This window comes from Zeugodacus cucurbitae, chromosome 2 (genome assembly GCF_028554725.1).
Source record: "Zeugodacus cucurbitae isolate PBARC_wt_2022May chromosome 2, idZeuCucr1.2, whole genome shotgun sequence".
Classification (NCBI taxonomy): domain Eukaryota; kingdom Metazoa; phylum Arthropoda; class Insecta; order Diptera; family Tephritidae; genus Zeugodacus; species Zeugodacus cucurbitae.
Genome location: NC_071667.1, coordinates 41,577,875 through 41,592,583, shown reverse-complemented (window position 1 = coordinate 41,592,583; position 14,709 = coordinate 41,577,875). Strand labels below are relative to the sequence as shown.

The window sequence follows — 14,709 nt, the reverse complement described above, 5'->3', positions numbered from 1 at the left end:
AATCCTCCAGTTTTGACGTAGTTGCTGGGTATTTTGCGCACCCAACGCTTTATCGCCATACTTTATTTGGACTTTCATTATAGGTTAGCATCACTTTAGTCTCGTCAAAGAATATGACATCATCCCAAAAAAAAGAATATGACGTAATTTTCAAAATATAACGTAGTGAACCATAACTGACTTTCAATATTTTTAACGGATAGAAATGAATTTTTCCTTGCAACTAGTGATGTAAACTCATTCCGGTTAAGAAGCTGTCATTGGGAACAGTGACACCACAGATCAGATATTTTACGCGGCCGGCAACTCGATGGTTTTGCATCCAACAAGGAACACTTGTTTGGAGGTTTTAAAATATAATATAACAAATTGTTTGTCTACTTAAACAAAACATTTATGCAGTGGTCGGCTCGAGAGGAATTGTGACTGTGTAGGTGAGCACGAAAGAAAGGATACCCAGTGAGAACTCTGCTGCCTCAAATTTTGCGAATGTTTTTCATAAAACACTAATTTGTGTACTAATTTATTAATTTTAGTTTTTTTATTAAACCCAATATATTATATCATACAAGCCTTAACTTTACTGTCTTTAAATAGCTTAAAACCATAAATATAATACATAACTTCATAACAGTAAGGCATTTCGCACTTATGTAAAGTGTCACAGCCATTCGCGATGTTCATTCGTTGCTAGTTCGACAACGACTGATGTGCTGAACACATAGAAGACGACAAGCGACGAGCGACATCTGTCAAATATTAAAATACACGCGTTCTTATGGGCACAGATTTTTTGGCAACAGCACGACTTCACCACAAAAGGGTTGAAGTCTTCGCTGTCGCCAAATTAGAACTGTTTCTAATTTTGCTGACGACAATGGCCGCTGTAGAGCTGCCACTAACATGTGAAATGTAAAATTATTCAAAGTTCTCACAAGTATGACGTCATTTTGCCAGTAGAAACGAAAAATAGCTTTGTTATATCATTTATAATAACAATCGATTATTTAAAACAAATAAATCGACCATTTTTACATTTTTTACGTAAATAATTTCACTTTAAACTAAATATGTAAATTTTATTGAAGTGATAGATGTTAGTACGGCAACAATGAAATTGCTTTTTGATATGTTGCTGCCGTCTTCAAAATGTTCAAGACGCTGGCTTCAAAGCGACATTTGTGATCAGCCGTCGCTACGTCGTGTCGTGTCGTCGTCTTTGTGTTCAGCACTTGAACGATGTAGCGTAAGTAAATTTTGACGGTTTGTATAAGATTGTTTCTTTACTGCTAATATCTGCTGGTTATCAGGAAGAGGAAAAGTGCAATTGACGAGTTACTTTTACGAAGAAAGAGAGTAAAGAAAGGGAAAAATAGTAGCAATTTGCAAGGAAATATCTGAGTTCTATTTTGGGCCATTAAATCATATTGCATCTTAAAAATTAATAAATAAAATATTTGTTTAAAAAAGCAAAAACTTGCCTAATATTACTAGCTAGCAGTAGATAAACATAACTTATGTTTATTTTCAGTGAACAGCTGAGCGCAATTCACAATGTTGCCAGATATTGCTCAAAAATTAAATATTTGAATGTTGTGAGCACTGCCTCTGCGCAGAGAAATTCAAATTTCACATGCTATGCAGATCTGCATTGAGGTGCAGAATCCGAACTGTCAAATCAGTACAATTTTTGCTAAAAGAGCGTAAGTGATCGTATACGTACACACGATTGTCACTAAATTGCACAAGCGAAGACTGTAAAACGAGCACCTACGATGGGACAATACTATAAATAAACGACGATAAATCATTCTGCAATCAGCAGTTTACTGCATAGTTAATATTGTACGAAACTCTTCTCTCTTGCTTGTTGAGAGAGTCCATGAACTCATGTTTGATGTTGGGAACAAAGCCAGATCATGGGCTCCTGAAAAGCTGACAGACAACAAGGCGACTTACCAGAGAAAATCCCGCCAATAATAACGAACAAATTCAGTGCGTTATTTTTTCTTACAAGTGAAGAAGTGATATTTTAACACTGAATTGTAAAACAACGTAAAACCCTATTTATAATAAACATTCAGTTGGTAAGTATGCAATTTAAGGAATAGCAGATATATAAGTTAAAATATTGTGTTTTTTTAATATATTGAAGCAAAAATGCCAAAACTAAAAATCGCTGTATTGTTGGATGCGTAGTTGCGCGAAGGTTTTTTAATTTCTAATGCAAGGAAAAGGATGAATCCAGGTCAGTTAATTTACTATAATTTGTAGTGAAAAATGTCTAAATTTATATATTATAATTAAAAAAAAACTGTCGCCAACTGCGTTTCCCGACATTAATTTGCCTCCTACTACCAGTTTTCAGGTAGATTTAGAGAAGTCAAATTCGACTATTGAATTAGGATCGTTAGATTTTTCCCAAAAATTGTCGAGAATTCCTCTGATTCAAGCGACCTTGTATTACTAGCTTCTGCAGCTGAAGGTGTACAGGCACAGGTAATAGGAGTTTTGACAAATTTTCCCTTGCGCAGTAGTTGTGTAGATAAAGCATGCCAAACGAATTTTAGTGAGACATCCATCGCAAAAAGCAATAAAAAATATATGGAGGAAAATTTAAGTTTGTGGGCTCAATTGGAAGAAAAAGACCAGGAGATTAGTTATTTAAATTGATAGAAGTGTCATCACTAGTTGAGAGAGGACTTAACTTTTCAATTGCCTACTCAGTCCAAAGTAGCACCTGTTGGCAAGAGTGATTCTGCGTTGGATTTCGAGGCTGACATGGTTGGTGTTGTTAGTGCTGGTTCCCAAGACGCGAGTGCGCTGACTGTTTGTTTGATGACAGGAGATATTTCGTCTTGTCCTCATTCACCACCAGACCCATACGCTTCGCTTCCTTATCAAGTCTGGAAAAAGCAGAACAAACGGCGCGGTTGTTGCTCTCGATGATATCAATATCATCGGCGTATGTCAGCTGCTGTACACTCTTATAAAAGATTGCACCTTCTCTATTTAGCTCTGCAGATCGTATTATTTTTTCCAGCAATAGATTGAAGAAGTCGCAAAAGCCAAAAATCGCTGTGTTGTTGGATGCGCAGTTTCGCGACGGTTTTTTTAATTTCTCATGCAAGGAGAAGGATGAATCCAGGTCAGTTAATTTATTATAATTTGTAGTGAAAAATGTCTAAATTTATATATTATAATAAAAAAAAAACTGTCGCCAACTGCGTTTCCCGACATTAATTTGCCTCCTACTACCAGTTTTCAGGTAGATTTAGAGAAGTCAAATTCGACTATTGAATTAGGATCGTTAGATTTTTCCCAAGCGCATTCGCGTCTTGGCTCCCACGTCACTGTTGACAGTCATAACTTCGAAGATAGATAATCTCCAGCTCTGAAAGTGTTCGATGCAGTACCCGCCAACTGGCGCCGAACAGCGAAGAGAGAGGAGAGGAGTGGCGCGCTCTCATCGATTCGGCAATATCTGGCTAAACGATTGGGGAATCGGGTTTGCCATCTCCTGGTGTTGTATTTTCACTGCCATTCAGCAGGCTGAAAAAGTGTTCCCTCCACAAACTCAGTATACTCTGGTCATCAATAACTAGATCACCTCTGGGGGTCCTACAGGAGTGTGCTCCGGTCTTGAAACCTTCAGTTAATCGCCGGATTTTTCGTAAAATTTTCGAGCATTACCCCTGTCGGCCAGCTTGTCAAGCTCTTCATAATCACGCATTTCGGCCTCTTTCTTTTTTTGTCTGCAAATGCGTCTCGCTTCCCTCTTCAGCTCTCGGTATCTTTCCCATCCCGCTCCTGTTGTGGTCGATCGCAACATTGCGAGGTAGGCAGTCTGTTTTCTCTCCACTGCGAGACGACAATCCTCATCATACCAGCTGTTTTTTTTACTTTTCCGAAAAACCAATGGTTTCGGTTGCAGCTGTACGTAAGGAGTTTGATATGCCGAAGATTACGGCGATAAAAATCGTACGTCTAGAATGGGCAATAGTGCAATGACTCTTACGATTCAAGGTATTAAGGCCATCGCGCAATTACAAAATAATGGTCTTATACCTTGCCATTTTGTTTCAGATCAGGGATCTAACTTTTTGTATTTATCCAGGATTTTTGGAGTATCAGAAGAGCGTCCATATTTTCAGGTAAATGACAAAGATATATTCTTTTTTTTATAGTCTCCACCTTTTAAAGAGTACCAGAAATTGTTTAGATAAGTTGAAGAACGGAGTCAGTTTTTAATAGCGTCCTGTGAGTTGGGAAGATATTATTTATTTTTAAAATAAAGATTCCCATAATCCCGTGAGATGAGCGTGAAGCTAGCCTCCCAGGTTATGAGTGACACCGTAGCTTCGGGTATGCTCACTTCATATATGTAGTTCCAGTCTTCTGTCCTGTCCTAACGCTAGGTTTTTGAATACAACCGAGTATGTTTTGTTTCTTAATAAACTTTTCGATATTTTTAATAGCAGCAATTTTGAAGCTTTTTATCAACCAAAAAAATATTTTCGGAAACAGACGCACAAATAAACTTTTTAGATGAAGCAATTCGAATCGATAAAATCGATTTGAGTAGAGGGTGAAAATGGTTCTGATATAACCAAATCGTTCAATTACATTAAGTGTTGGATTTTAAATATTACTAGTTTAAGACGATTGTGGCGATTTTTGTCACTGACAGGATTCAATAGTTTACAGACGAGACGACATTGCCAGGATAATTTAGAACATTACTTCGGACAAATTAGAAGAGGAGGTGGCAGAAGTGTATGGATAACTTTAAATGTTTTGCAACCTCTTTAAAAAAACTTGGGCGTTACGATACACCAATATCGTAGTAAAGGGGAATTGCGTACCCGTTCTGCAAAACGAAATGACTAGAGAACAGACTCACGAAATAAATACAATACAGTACGGGATCTCTTTTGGCAAGAATTTCAAGGTTTACTCCGACCAGACCATACTTTTAATAGTATAATAGGTGATGATAATTCAGAAATGTCTCAGACACACCCTTGCTTCCAACCCTTACCTAATATAGAAGAAGATCATGTTTCAAGGAAATTTTATTTTATTCAACAGATACAAGTTGGCAGGTGTAGTAATAATTTCAAGTCGAATATATTATGCGTTTCCCATAGGAAGGTAGAATAGGTTTCTTGAAATGGTTTTTGGAAGCATATGTATATGTAAATATTATATTTTATTTTGTTATTTATTACTTTATATATATATATATATATATATATGTGTACAAATTTTTTGGTGTTTAACAGCATATCGCTTATTTACTTGAATAGTGTTACAACTCAAAAAAGTCGATTTTTCAGGAGAGCGATTTAAAGTTTTCAATTGCCTCTTATTTAGCAAATATAGAAAAATGACATCTGTTTATTGACAAATCTAGTGGCCTGTAATATATTAAATACAATGTTGAGCATAAATGGGTCAAATAGAATGTACTAATGCTTTTTCTTGGGCATAAATGTGACCCACTTTGAATTATGTCGTTATTTGTGAAGAATATAAATCAATTTCGCCGCCATAGGTCAAATTACTTACTGAAAAAAGCAATATGAAAAATGTAATTAATTTTTCACCAATATCGTTGTAATACAAAATGTATCGTTCTTTCTGAAAAGAAAATCAAATTCACCTTTTCACAATATGTGTTGGAACACAAAATATGTCGTTATTTCGTAAAAAAAATTATAACTAATTCTGGCACAACTGAGAAGTGTCGTTATTGTGGTTAAAAACTACTGCAACAAGTTTAAGAACGGCACATTCTAATATCACGGTTTATTTTCCTACGCATCGGAATGAAATTTTTATACAATATGGACGATGAAATTGCGCACATTTCTGCATACTCAACTCAAAAATCGTGTTTTTTGAAATGTGATATTTGGTTTGTAAAGTTTAAGTTATTTTTGTAATAATTGAAATATTTTATTTTCGCTTATATTTTTATACTCTCGCAACAAAAGTTGCTAAAGAGAGTATTAAAGTTTTGTTCACATAACGGTTGTTTGTAACACCTAAAACTAAAAGAGTTAGATAGAGAGTTATATATACCAAAGTGATCAGGGTGACGAGTAGATTTGAAATCCGGATGTCTGTCCGTCCGTCCGTCTGTCCGTCTGTGCAAGCTGTAACTTGAGTAAAAATTAAGATATCTTGACGAAACTTGGCATAAATATTCCTTGGCACCATAAGAAGATCAAGTTCGAAAATGGGCAGAATCGGACCATTGCCACGCCCACATGGCGAAAACCAAAAACACATAAAGTGTCATAACTAAGCAATAAATGAAGATATAAAAGTAAAATTTGGAATAAAGGACCGCACTAGGAGGGGGCATATTTAGATGTAATTTTTTTGGGGAAGTGGGCGTGGCCCCGCCCACAAATGGGTTATTTGTATTTAACTCGCAAACTAATTAAGCTATATAAAGCAAACTTACTGCAGTCGGTTCTCTTACATACCTCACCACACACCATGAAAATAGTTGAAAATGGGATAATAACCACGCCCACCTCCCATACAAAGGTTAGGTTGAAAATTACTAAAAGTGGGTTAACTAACTAACGAAAAACGTCAGAAACACTAAATTTTGCAGAAGAAATAGCAGAAGGGAGCTGTACTCAGATTTTTTTACAAAATGGAAAATGGGCGTGGCATCACCCACTTATGGGTCAAAAACCATATCTCAGGAACTACTCGACCGATTCGAATGAAATTCGGTATATAATACTTTCTTGACACCCTGATAACACAGACAAAAAATGGGCGAAATCGGTTCAGAACCACTACTACTTTCCTTATAACTCAATTTTGAAATCCATCTGATTCCTTCACTTTATAATGTAAACATAAGGAACCAATGAAGATAACGGAATAAAACTTTACTCAATTAGTGCATATCAACTCTGGCTTAACTTGTGAAAAAATTGTCGAAAACGGACCATAACTTTTCAAGGCCCCAGATATCGAACATGTTGAACTCAGCGCCTAAGGATACATTTTAACCGAAAATATGGTTAAATCTCTCAGATATCTCAATTTAATCCAGAACAAATTGTTTTCTTCTAATAGTGTGTCTCTGTTTCAAAAATTATTAAAATCGGGTCATAACATTTCCATATACCTCATTGTAGGTTTTTCAAAAGTATCTTCCCCTAGCTCCCATATACCTAATTATAGGTTTTTCAAAAATACGGTGAGCTTTATTCCGCATATATGTATTGGTTAAATTTCTTCAATAAATTGCGAGAGTATAAAATGTTCGGTTGCACCCGAACTTAGCCTTTCCTTACTTGTTTTATTTTTTATTTGAAATACTGGGATTTTATTTTTATACTCTCGCAACAAAAGTTGCTAAGAGAGTATTATAGTTTTGTTCACATAACGGTTGTTTGTAACACCTGAAACTAATCGAGTTAGATATAGGATTATATATACCAAAGTGATCAGGGTGATGAGTAGATTTGAAATCCGGATGTCTGTCCGTCTGTGCAATCGATAACTTGAGTAAAAATGAAGATATCTTAATGAAACTTGGCACAAGTATTCTTTGGGACCGTGAGAGGGTTGCTTTCGAAATCGGTCCACTGCCACGCCCTCAAAATGGCGAAAACCGAAAATATATAAAGTGCCATTACTAAGCCATAAACAAAGCTATTAAAGTATAATTTGGCACAAGGGATCGCACTAGGAAGGGGAGGGGCATATTTGGATGCAACGCCCCCAAATCGGTTATTTGTTTATATCTCGCAAACCAGAAAAACGGTGTGAACCAAACTTTCTACAGTCGTTTCTTTTAGCCATTTCCTTATACCGTCCAAAAATGAAAGAAATCGGATAATAACCAAGCACACCTTCCATAAAAAGGTTGGGTTGAAAATTACTAAAAGTACGTTAACTCACGAAAAAATTGTTGAAATCGGTCTATAACTTTTCAATGCCCCGAATATCGAATATGAATAACTCAGTGCCTTAGGGTAAAATTTCACCGAAAATATTTGTAAATCTCTCGTATATCTTAATTTAATTCAGATGAAATCTTCTTCTAATAGTATGTCTCCGTACCAGAAATTGTTTAAATCGGGTCATAACTTCCCCTAGCCCTCATATACCTAATTATAGGATTTTCAAAAATACGATGGGCTTAATAGCTTATAAATATTAACCGGTTTATAAGATATGTGAAATATCTTAGCCAAATTAAATGAGCATATAATCTTCGATATAATGTATGTAGGGTGAAAATGAGTGAAATCGGTTCAGGAATTACGTTAGCCTATATACTATATATGAGGATTTGCGTTATTATATTGACCTTTATGCCGAATATATGGGTCAAATTCTTAATAAAAATATAGCAAAATATTGCGACAGTATAAAATGTTCGGTTGCATCCGAACTTAGCCTGTTCTTACTTGTTTATTTATACGGGTGATATAGGCCTATAGGGAAACCGAGCACCCAAAACTAACTTCTGTCACGCGCCTTTTGCATAACTCAATAATGGTGTGGAAACTGCAAAATTTCCAAGAAATCGAATAAAAATCTCCTAACTTATGTTTTCATCCAGTGGCACCACCGCCAAATGTTATAAAAAATTCGGACTTTGACAGCTCTCTCTCGAATGAAAGAATTTCGTATCATGTTATCTTTGGATGGAGTTATATATTTTACATATGGAATGAAAACAATTATTTCATTGTAAAATACCAAAAAATTACTTTTTTTAATTTTTACATTTCCCAAATTTACTATAATTTATATTAAATATTAAAGATTATTAACTTTTACATTCATTAGCACGTCACTAATTCGTATTGTGCAATTGTGCGTAGTGATGGGAAAATATTTTATTAATCGATTAATGGATTTGTTGTAACGAAAATGGATTCCAGAAGAAACCAGAAACGACAATCGAAATCGTTAACTTGCCAGATTTATCCATACATCGATATTCGTAATTGCCAAAATGTTCGAGGGGCGATGTATTGCTAACAATCGACTATATTAGGGCTGCCGGACTGGCAGCAACACACAGTTATATTAAGAGAGTTGTCGAGTAAGGACAAGTTTAAAGAGAGAGTTTCGAGTAAAGTGTAAACAACTTATAAGTTAGAGTTGAAAAGTAGAGTATTGAGTAATAAAATGTTAAGTTATAAGGATTTAGAAATAAAGATTATTGTGTAGCCATTAAAGTTTGACTGAAATACGTTACAATATGATTAATTAAGTCCATGTCAATTAATCGCTAAAAAATAAAAATAAACGATTAATCATATGATTAAATTTAAACAATTTTTTTTCTTTTATCCAATTTCATCAATTAATTTTAAATAGTTTGTTTATAAACTCTATTTAAAATAGAGTTTAAAAATAATAATTTGTTTAGGCTTGAAGTAGTCAGCCTATTGCGCTTCTGTGTGGCGGTAGCACTCGCCTTGAAGAAAAGTTGCTCCGCAGGCAATGAAGTGCCAATAAGGAAGCAATATTGGCGCCCAACTGTGTACAATTTTGGGAATAACCATTTCATCTCCTCCCAGGCATTGACCACATGATAGGAGCATTGAGGAAAAACGTTAGTTCGTCCTGGATTTGGGATGGGTGGTCATGTTTCTTTCGACGCTTGTGCGCCAGTGTCTATACGCAAGAGTGCGGTTAATTCGCTCCTTATATGCTTAAAGCGCAGATCCAATATGTGGCTGCAGCTAATAAGAACGAATGTTCCATTGATGCGAACCGCTGATCAAACTGTGACAATATTGCCGCTTTTAATTTATTGCCCGTAGATGACGTGCACACTAGTCTCTTTATTTGTTGGCGTCCACAATTTAAAAGAACTTGGCCGATATAAGAAATAACCTTAACAAAGAGCTCCAACATGTAGAAAGTGGAATTCCACCTGGTTTTAACATTCAAATTCGAATAGCAATTACCCGCTTGAAGAACAACAAAGCGGCGGGGGCCGATGGATTACCGGCCGAGCTATTCAAATACGGCGGCGAAGAACTGATAAGGTGCATGCATCAGCTTCTTTGTAGAATATGGTCGGAAGAAAGCATGCCTGACGATTGGAATCTTAGTGTGCTCTGCCCAATCCATAAGAAGGGAGACCCCACAATCTGCGCCAACTACCGTGGTATAAGTCTCCTCAATATCGCATATAAGGTTTTGTCGAGCGTATTGTGTGAAAGACTAAAGCCCACCGTCAACGAACTGATTGGACCTTATCAGTGTGGCTTTAGGCCTGGAAAATCTACAATGGACCAGATATTCACCATGCGCCAAATCTTGGAAAAGACCCGAGAGAGAAGAATCGATACCCACCATCTTTTTATCGATTTTAAAGCTGCCTTCGATAGCACGAAAAGGAGCTGCCTTTATGCCGCGATGTCTGAATTTGGTATCCCTGCAAAACTAATACGGCTATGTAAGCTGACGTTGAGCAACACCAAAAGCTCCGTCAGGATCGGGAAGGACCTCTCCGAGCCGTTCGATACCAAACGAGGCTTCAGACAGGGTGACTCACTATCGTGCGACTTCTTCAATCTATTGCTGGAAAAAATAATACGAGCTGCAGAACTAAATAGAGAGGGTACAATCTTCTACAAGAGTGTACAGCTCCTGGCGTATGCCGATGATATTGATATCATCGGAAGCAACAACCGCGCCGTTTGTTCTGCGTTTTCCAGACTAGATAAAGAAGCGAAGCGTATGGGTCTGGTGGTGAATGAGGACAAGACGAAATATCTCCTGTCATCAAACAAACAGTCAGCGCACTCGCGTCTTGGCTCCCACGTCACTGTTGACAGTCATAACTTTGAAGTTGTAGATAATTTCGTTTATCTGGGAACCAGCATTAACAACACCAACAATGTCAGCCTTGAAATCCAACGCAGAATCACTCTTGCCAACAGGTGCTACTTTGGACTGAGTAGGCAATTGAAAAGTAAAGTCCTCTCTCGACGAACCAAAATCAAACTCTATAAGTCGCTCATTATTCCCGTCCTGATGTATGGCGCTGAAGCGTGGACGATGACAACATCCGATGAGACGACTCTTGGGGTTTTCGAGAGAAAGGTTTTGCGCAAGATTTATGGTCCTCTAAACATTGGCAACGGCGAATACCGCAGACGATGGAACGATGAGCTGTACGATTTATACGACGACATTGACATAGTTCAGCGAATAAAAAGACAGCGGCTACGCTGGCTAGGTCATGTTGTACGGATGGAAGAAAACACTCCAGCTCTGAAAGTATTTGATGCAGTACCCGCTGGAGGAAGCCGCGGAAGAGGACGACCTCCACTCCGGTGGAAAGACCAAGTGCAAAGTGACCTGGCTTCACTTGGTGTTTCCAGTTGGCGCCAAAAAGCAAAAAGGAGGAATGAGTGGCGCGCTCTGGTGGATTCGGCTATAATCGCTTAAAGCGGTTCCTGCGCCAAATATATATATATATTATCTTTCAGGCATTCCCCACTGATACGCCAGCAGAAACCTGCAGCTGATGCAAGTGTTGTTAGAACGGCATTGGGTTACTAGATTTGCAGCGTCGTCAATCTCCAAGGCATTCGTGCAAACTAAACTAATTTTGCTGACTTTGGCTGGGGGGCAGATGTTTTAATACGGCTTGTGCTAGGTGTCTCAATTTCTTCCGTTTCGGTGCCGCTTGATGTCTAAAATAATTAACATTTTAACATACTAATCTTGTTAATGAAAATTTAAATACTTATCAACTTGAGAGATGCAAACTATTTGACATGCTTAAACTTTTTTGCCAAAATATTGCCACACTTTACTTGACGTCGGGGCCATTTGTTATAATTTTATATAAGTATTTTTCACAAAATTTCTGGTTCACTATAAATATGGCGAATAATCGATTAATGATTCAATAATAATCGATTAATCGTTCAACCTCCGCAAGCAGACTGACTATTTTTGATCACCGGTTCGTTTGGTACCACAGTAAGCGCACTAACACAATCTCATTTTGCGATGCTCGTTTGTTTGTAACTCTTCGAAATCTTTACCGCTCTGGTAATTATAGTACACCAACTGAGCCGCATCAAACGAGGTTCTTTTGCCAGTCATTTTAATTTTTCAACACACAACGGTTCGAATAACAATTTCGTACTAACTGATAGCAGATTAATAAAAAAACAAGTAAGGAAAGGCTACGTTCGGGTGCAACCCAACACTTTATACTCTCGCAATTTATTGATATAGTTTTATTAAGATAACACACAATTTGACCCATATATTCGGCATAAAGTCCCAATATATAGTATATAAGGGCTGAGGTAATTCCTGAACCGATTTCACTCATTTTCATCACCAACATTCTATGGGAAGTAGTCGTGGTTGTGAACCGATTTCATTTTCCACACGTGTTATCAGAGCATCAAGAAAATATTATAAACCAAATGTTATTGAAATCGGTCGATTAGTTTCTGAGATATTGTTTTTGACCTATAAGTGGTCGACGCCACGCCCATTTTCCATTTTGTAAAAAAATCTGAGTGCAACTTCCTTCTGCTATTTCTTCTGTAAAATTTAGTGTTTCTAATGTTTTTCGTTAGTGAGTTAACGAACTTTTAGTAATTTTCAACATAATCTTTGTATGGGAGCTGGTCGTGGTTATTATTCGGTTTCAACTATCTATTCATGGTGTGTAGTGGAGTATCAGAAAGTTTGTTTTATAAAGCTTTATTGGTCTGCGAGATATAAAAACCTATTCGGGGTGCGTCTGTTGCAATGCAAAGGCGTCTATTTGCCATGTGTGAAATCATTCTTGACATAGTGTATGTACACAAACGAATTATTGTAACTGCCCCATATAAATTGTGGAATCGTCAGTTTCCGGTTGTGGGAGGTTTCACAGTAAATGTATATGTTTTATAGCGTTTTCACACAGCCAAATTAATTGATCAATAAAATTTTTTATTGAAAACCCCTTTTTTGCCCTTCACACTGCCGGCCATCGATAACCGATCAGCTGTTATACATTCTTGTTTTAACTTATCATAATATTGGTAAGTTCCATCAGATGATTACATTTTTAGCAGCGACATCTATCGTCGTGTAGCGTGAACAACAACTCACAGACAAAGAACGTATACATAATTACAAATACGGTCTTTGTCGCAGAGTTGTGTTTCATTTTCAAGTCGATTAAAATCCAATAAAAAATTAATGTAGATTTTTATTTTGTGTAGTAAATCGATCTTAATCATCGTTTTAATCGAGCAGAGGCCGGATTGATGAATTAGATCCTGTGTGAAAGGGCTATAACAAATTTTGGTTTGTATTTTATAGTTTTTTAAGCCTTGTCACAATATGCCTCCTAAAAGCCGATGTGCGTCGTCAGACATCCATTCATCCACTATACCTACTTATCTTTTTACTTACTTTATTTTCACATGCCTTCGCTGCTCTTCCGCTGAATTCATACGATGGTTTTCTTCATTGGTGTTCACTGCTGCCTGTAAACCTACGTTTTCGTTAAACTGCTCACGTCCATTGTGGAACTCCCAGCGTGTTGACTTCGTTCGCGAATCTGTTGGCTTCTCAGCGGACCAGGCCTCTCGGCGTCCCATCCATTCGGCGACCTGTTACAAATTTTCTAAATTACTCCAAGTCAAACATCCGTGTATATATTCTAAATAATAATATACGTATTTGTATTTATTTGTGCTTTAAATGCACTGTTTATATGAATACATAATCAACTTGACGAGTAAGGTACACTATAAAAATAATAGTAGTAAGCACAACGATTATCAAGTTCATATGAATATTTGGATTGCTTTAAAGATTGTTGCAATTTCAGTTGGTGTTACATAGAATGCAGTGTTTTGATGGTATGATAGGTTGCTGATGGGAATGTGAGCTAAAGTTGAAGTTATCGAACGAACAAAATATTTACTGAAAAAATGCGGCAATTTAAGGGTCGTCAAACCTTTTAAAAGATGATAAAAACGAAACAACATTCATTTGTCTTTAAAAAAGAATTAAATAATTTCGCGCTGCTTTGCCTAATTATGGTATTTGCAGATAAGATTATACAGTGGAACTTCTCTAACTCGAATCCCCATAATCCCACAAAAAAACTTCGAGTTAGAGAGACTTCGGGTAATAAAATGTATCATTAAAACATTAAATTTTCCAAAATGCTGTAAAATATAGATTTATACACAGTTTTATTTATTTACTGCGCTAAAAGTTTTATGTACGTACATTAAAACATGTATACTGTAATTTTGTTTGTTGCAGTTTGCTACTGTTTAGCTCTTAACGTCTGCCTTTGTTATAGTATGTTTACATATGAAAATAATCTCGTTCTAAGCTCGTTCAATAATCTAATCGTTTATATATATATATATATATTTGGCGTAGGAACCGCTTTAAGCGATTATAGCCGAATCCACCAGAGCGCGCCACTCATTCCTCCTTTTTGCTTTTTGGCGCCAACTGGAAACACCAAGTGAAGCCAGGTCACTTTGCACTTGGTCTTTCCACCGGAGTGGAGGTCGTCCTCTTCCGCGGCTTCCTCCAGCGGGTACTGCATCGAATACTTTCAGAGCTGGAGTGTTTTCTTCCATCCGTACAACATGACCTAGCCAGCGAAGCCGCTGTCTTTTTATTCGCTGAACTATGTCAATGTCGTCGTATAAA

At 36.9% G+C, this 14,709-nt stretch overlaps 1 protein-coding gene across 8 annotated transcripts in view; it reads right to left on the bottom strand.

Moving 5' to 3' along the window:
- Positions 1-14,709, bottom strand: part of LOC105220320 (cadherin-86C) — a 98,341-nt gene that overhangs the window by 10,446 nt on the left and 73,186 nt on the right. For 7 of the 8 annotated variants that reach the window (XR_008471919.1, XM_054234178.1, XM_054234249.1 and 4 more), the window contains one exon: positions 13,444-13,643. The exons of the other annotated variant lie outside the window; for it this stretch is intronic. Coding sequence is in view for 6 of the 7 variants with exons in the window: in XM_054234178.1 (XP_054090153.1) it covers positions 13,444-13,643 (200 nt within the window). In the remaining variant the exon portion in view is untranslated. The remainder of the gene's footprint in view (positions 1-13,443; positions 13,644-14,709) is intronic. 8 annotated transcript variants of the gene reach the window in all.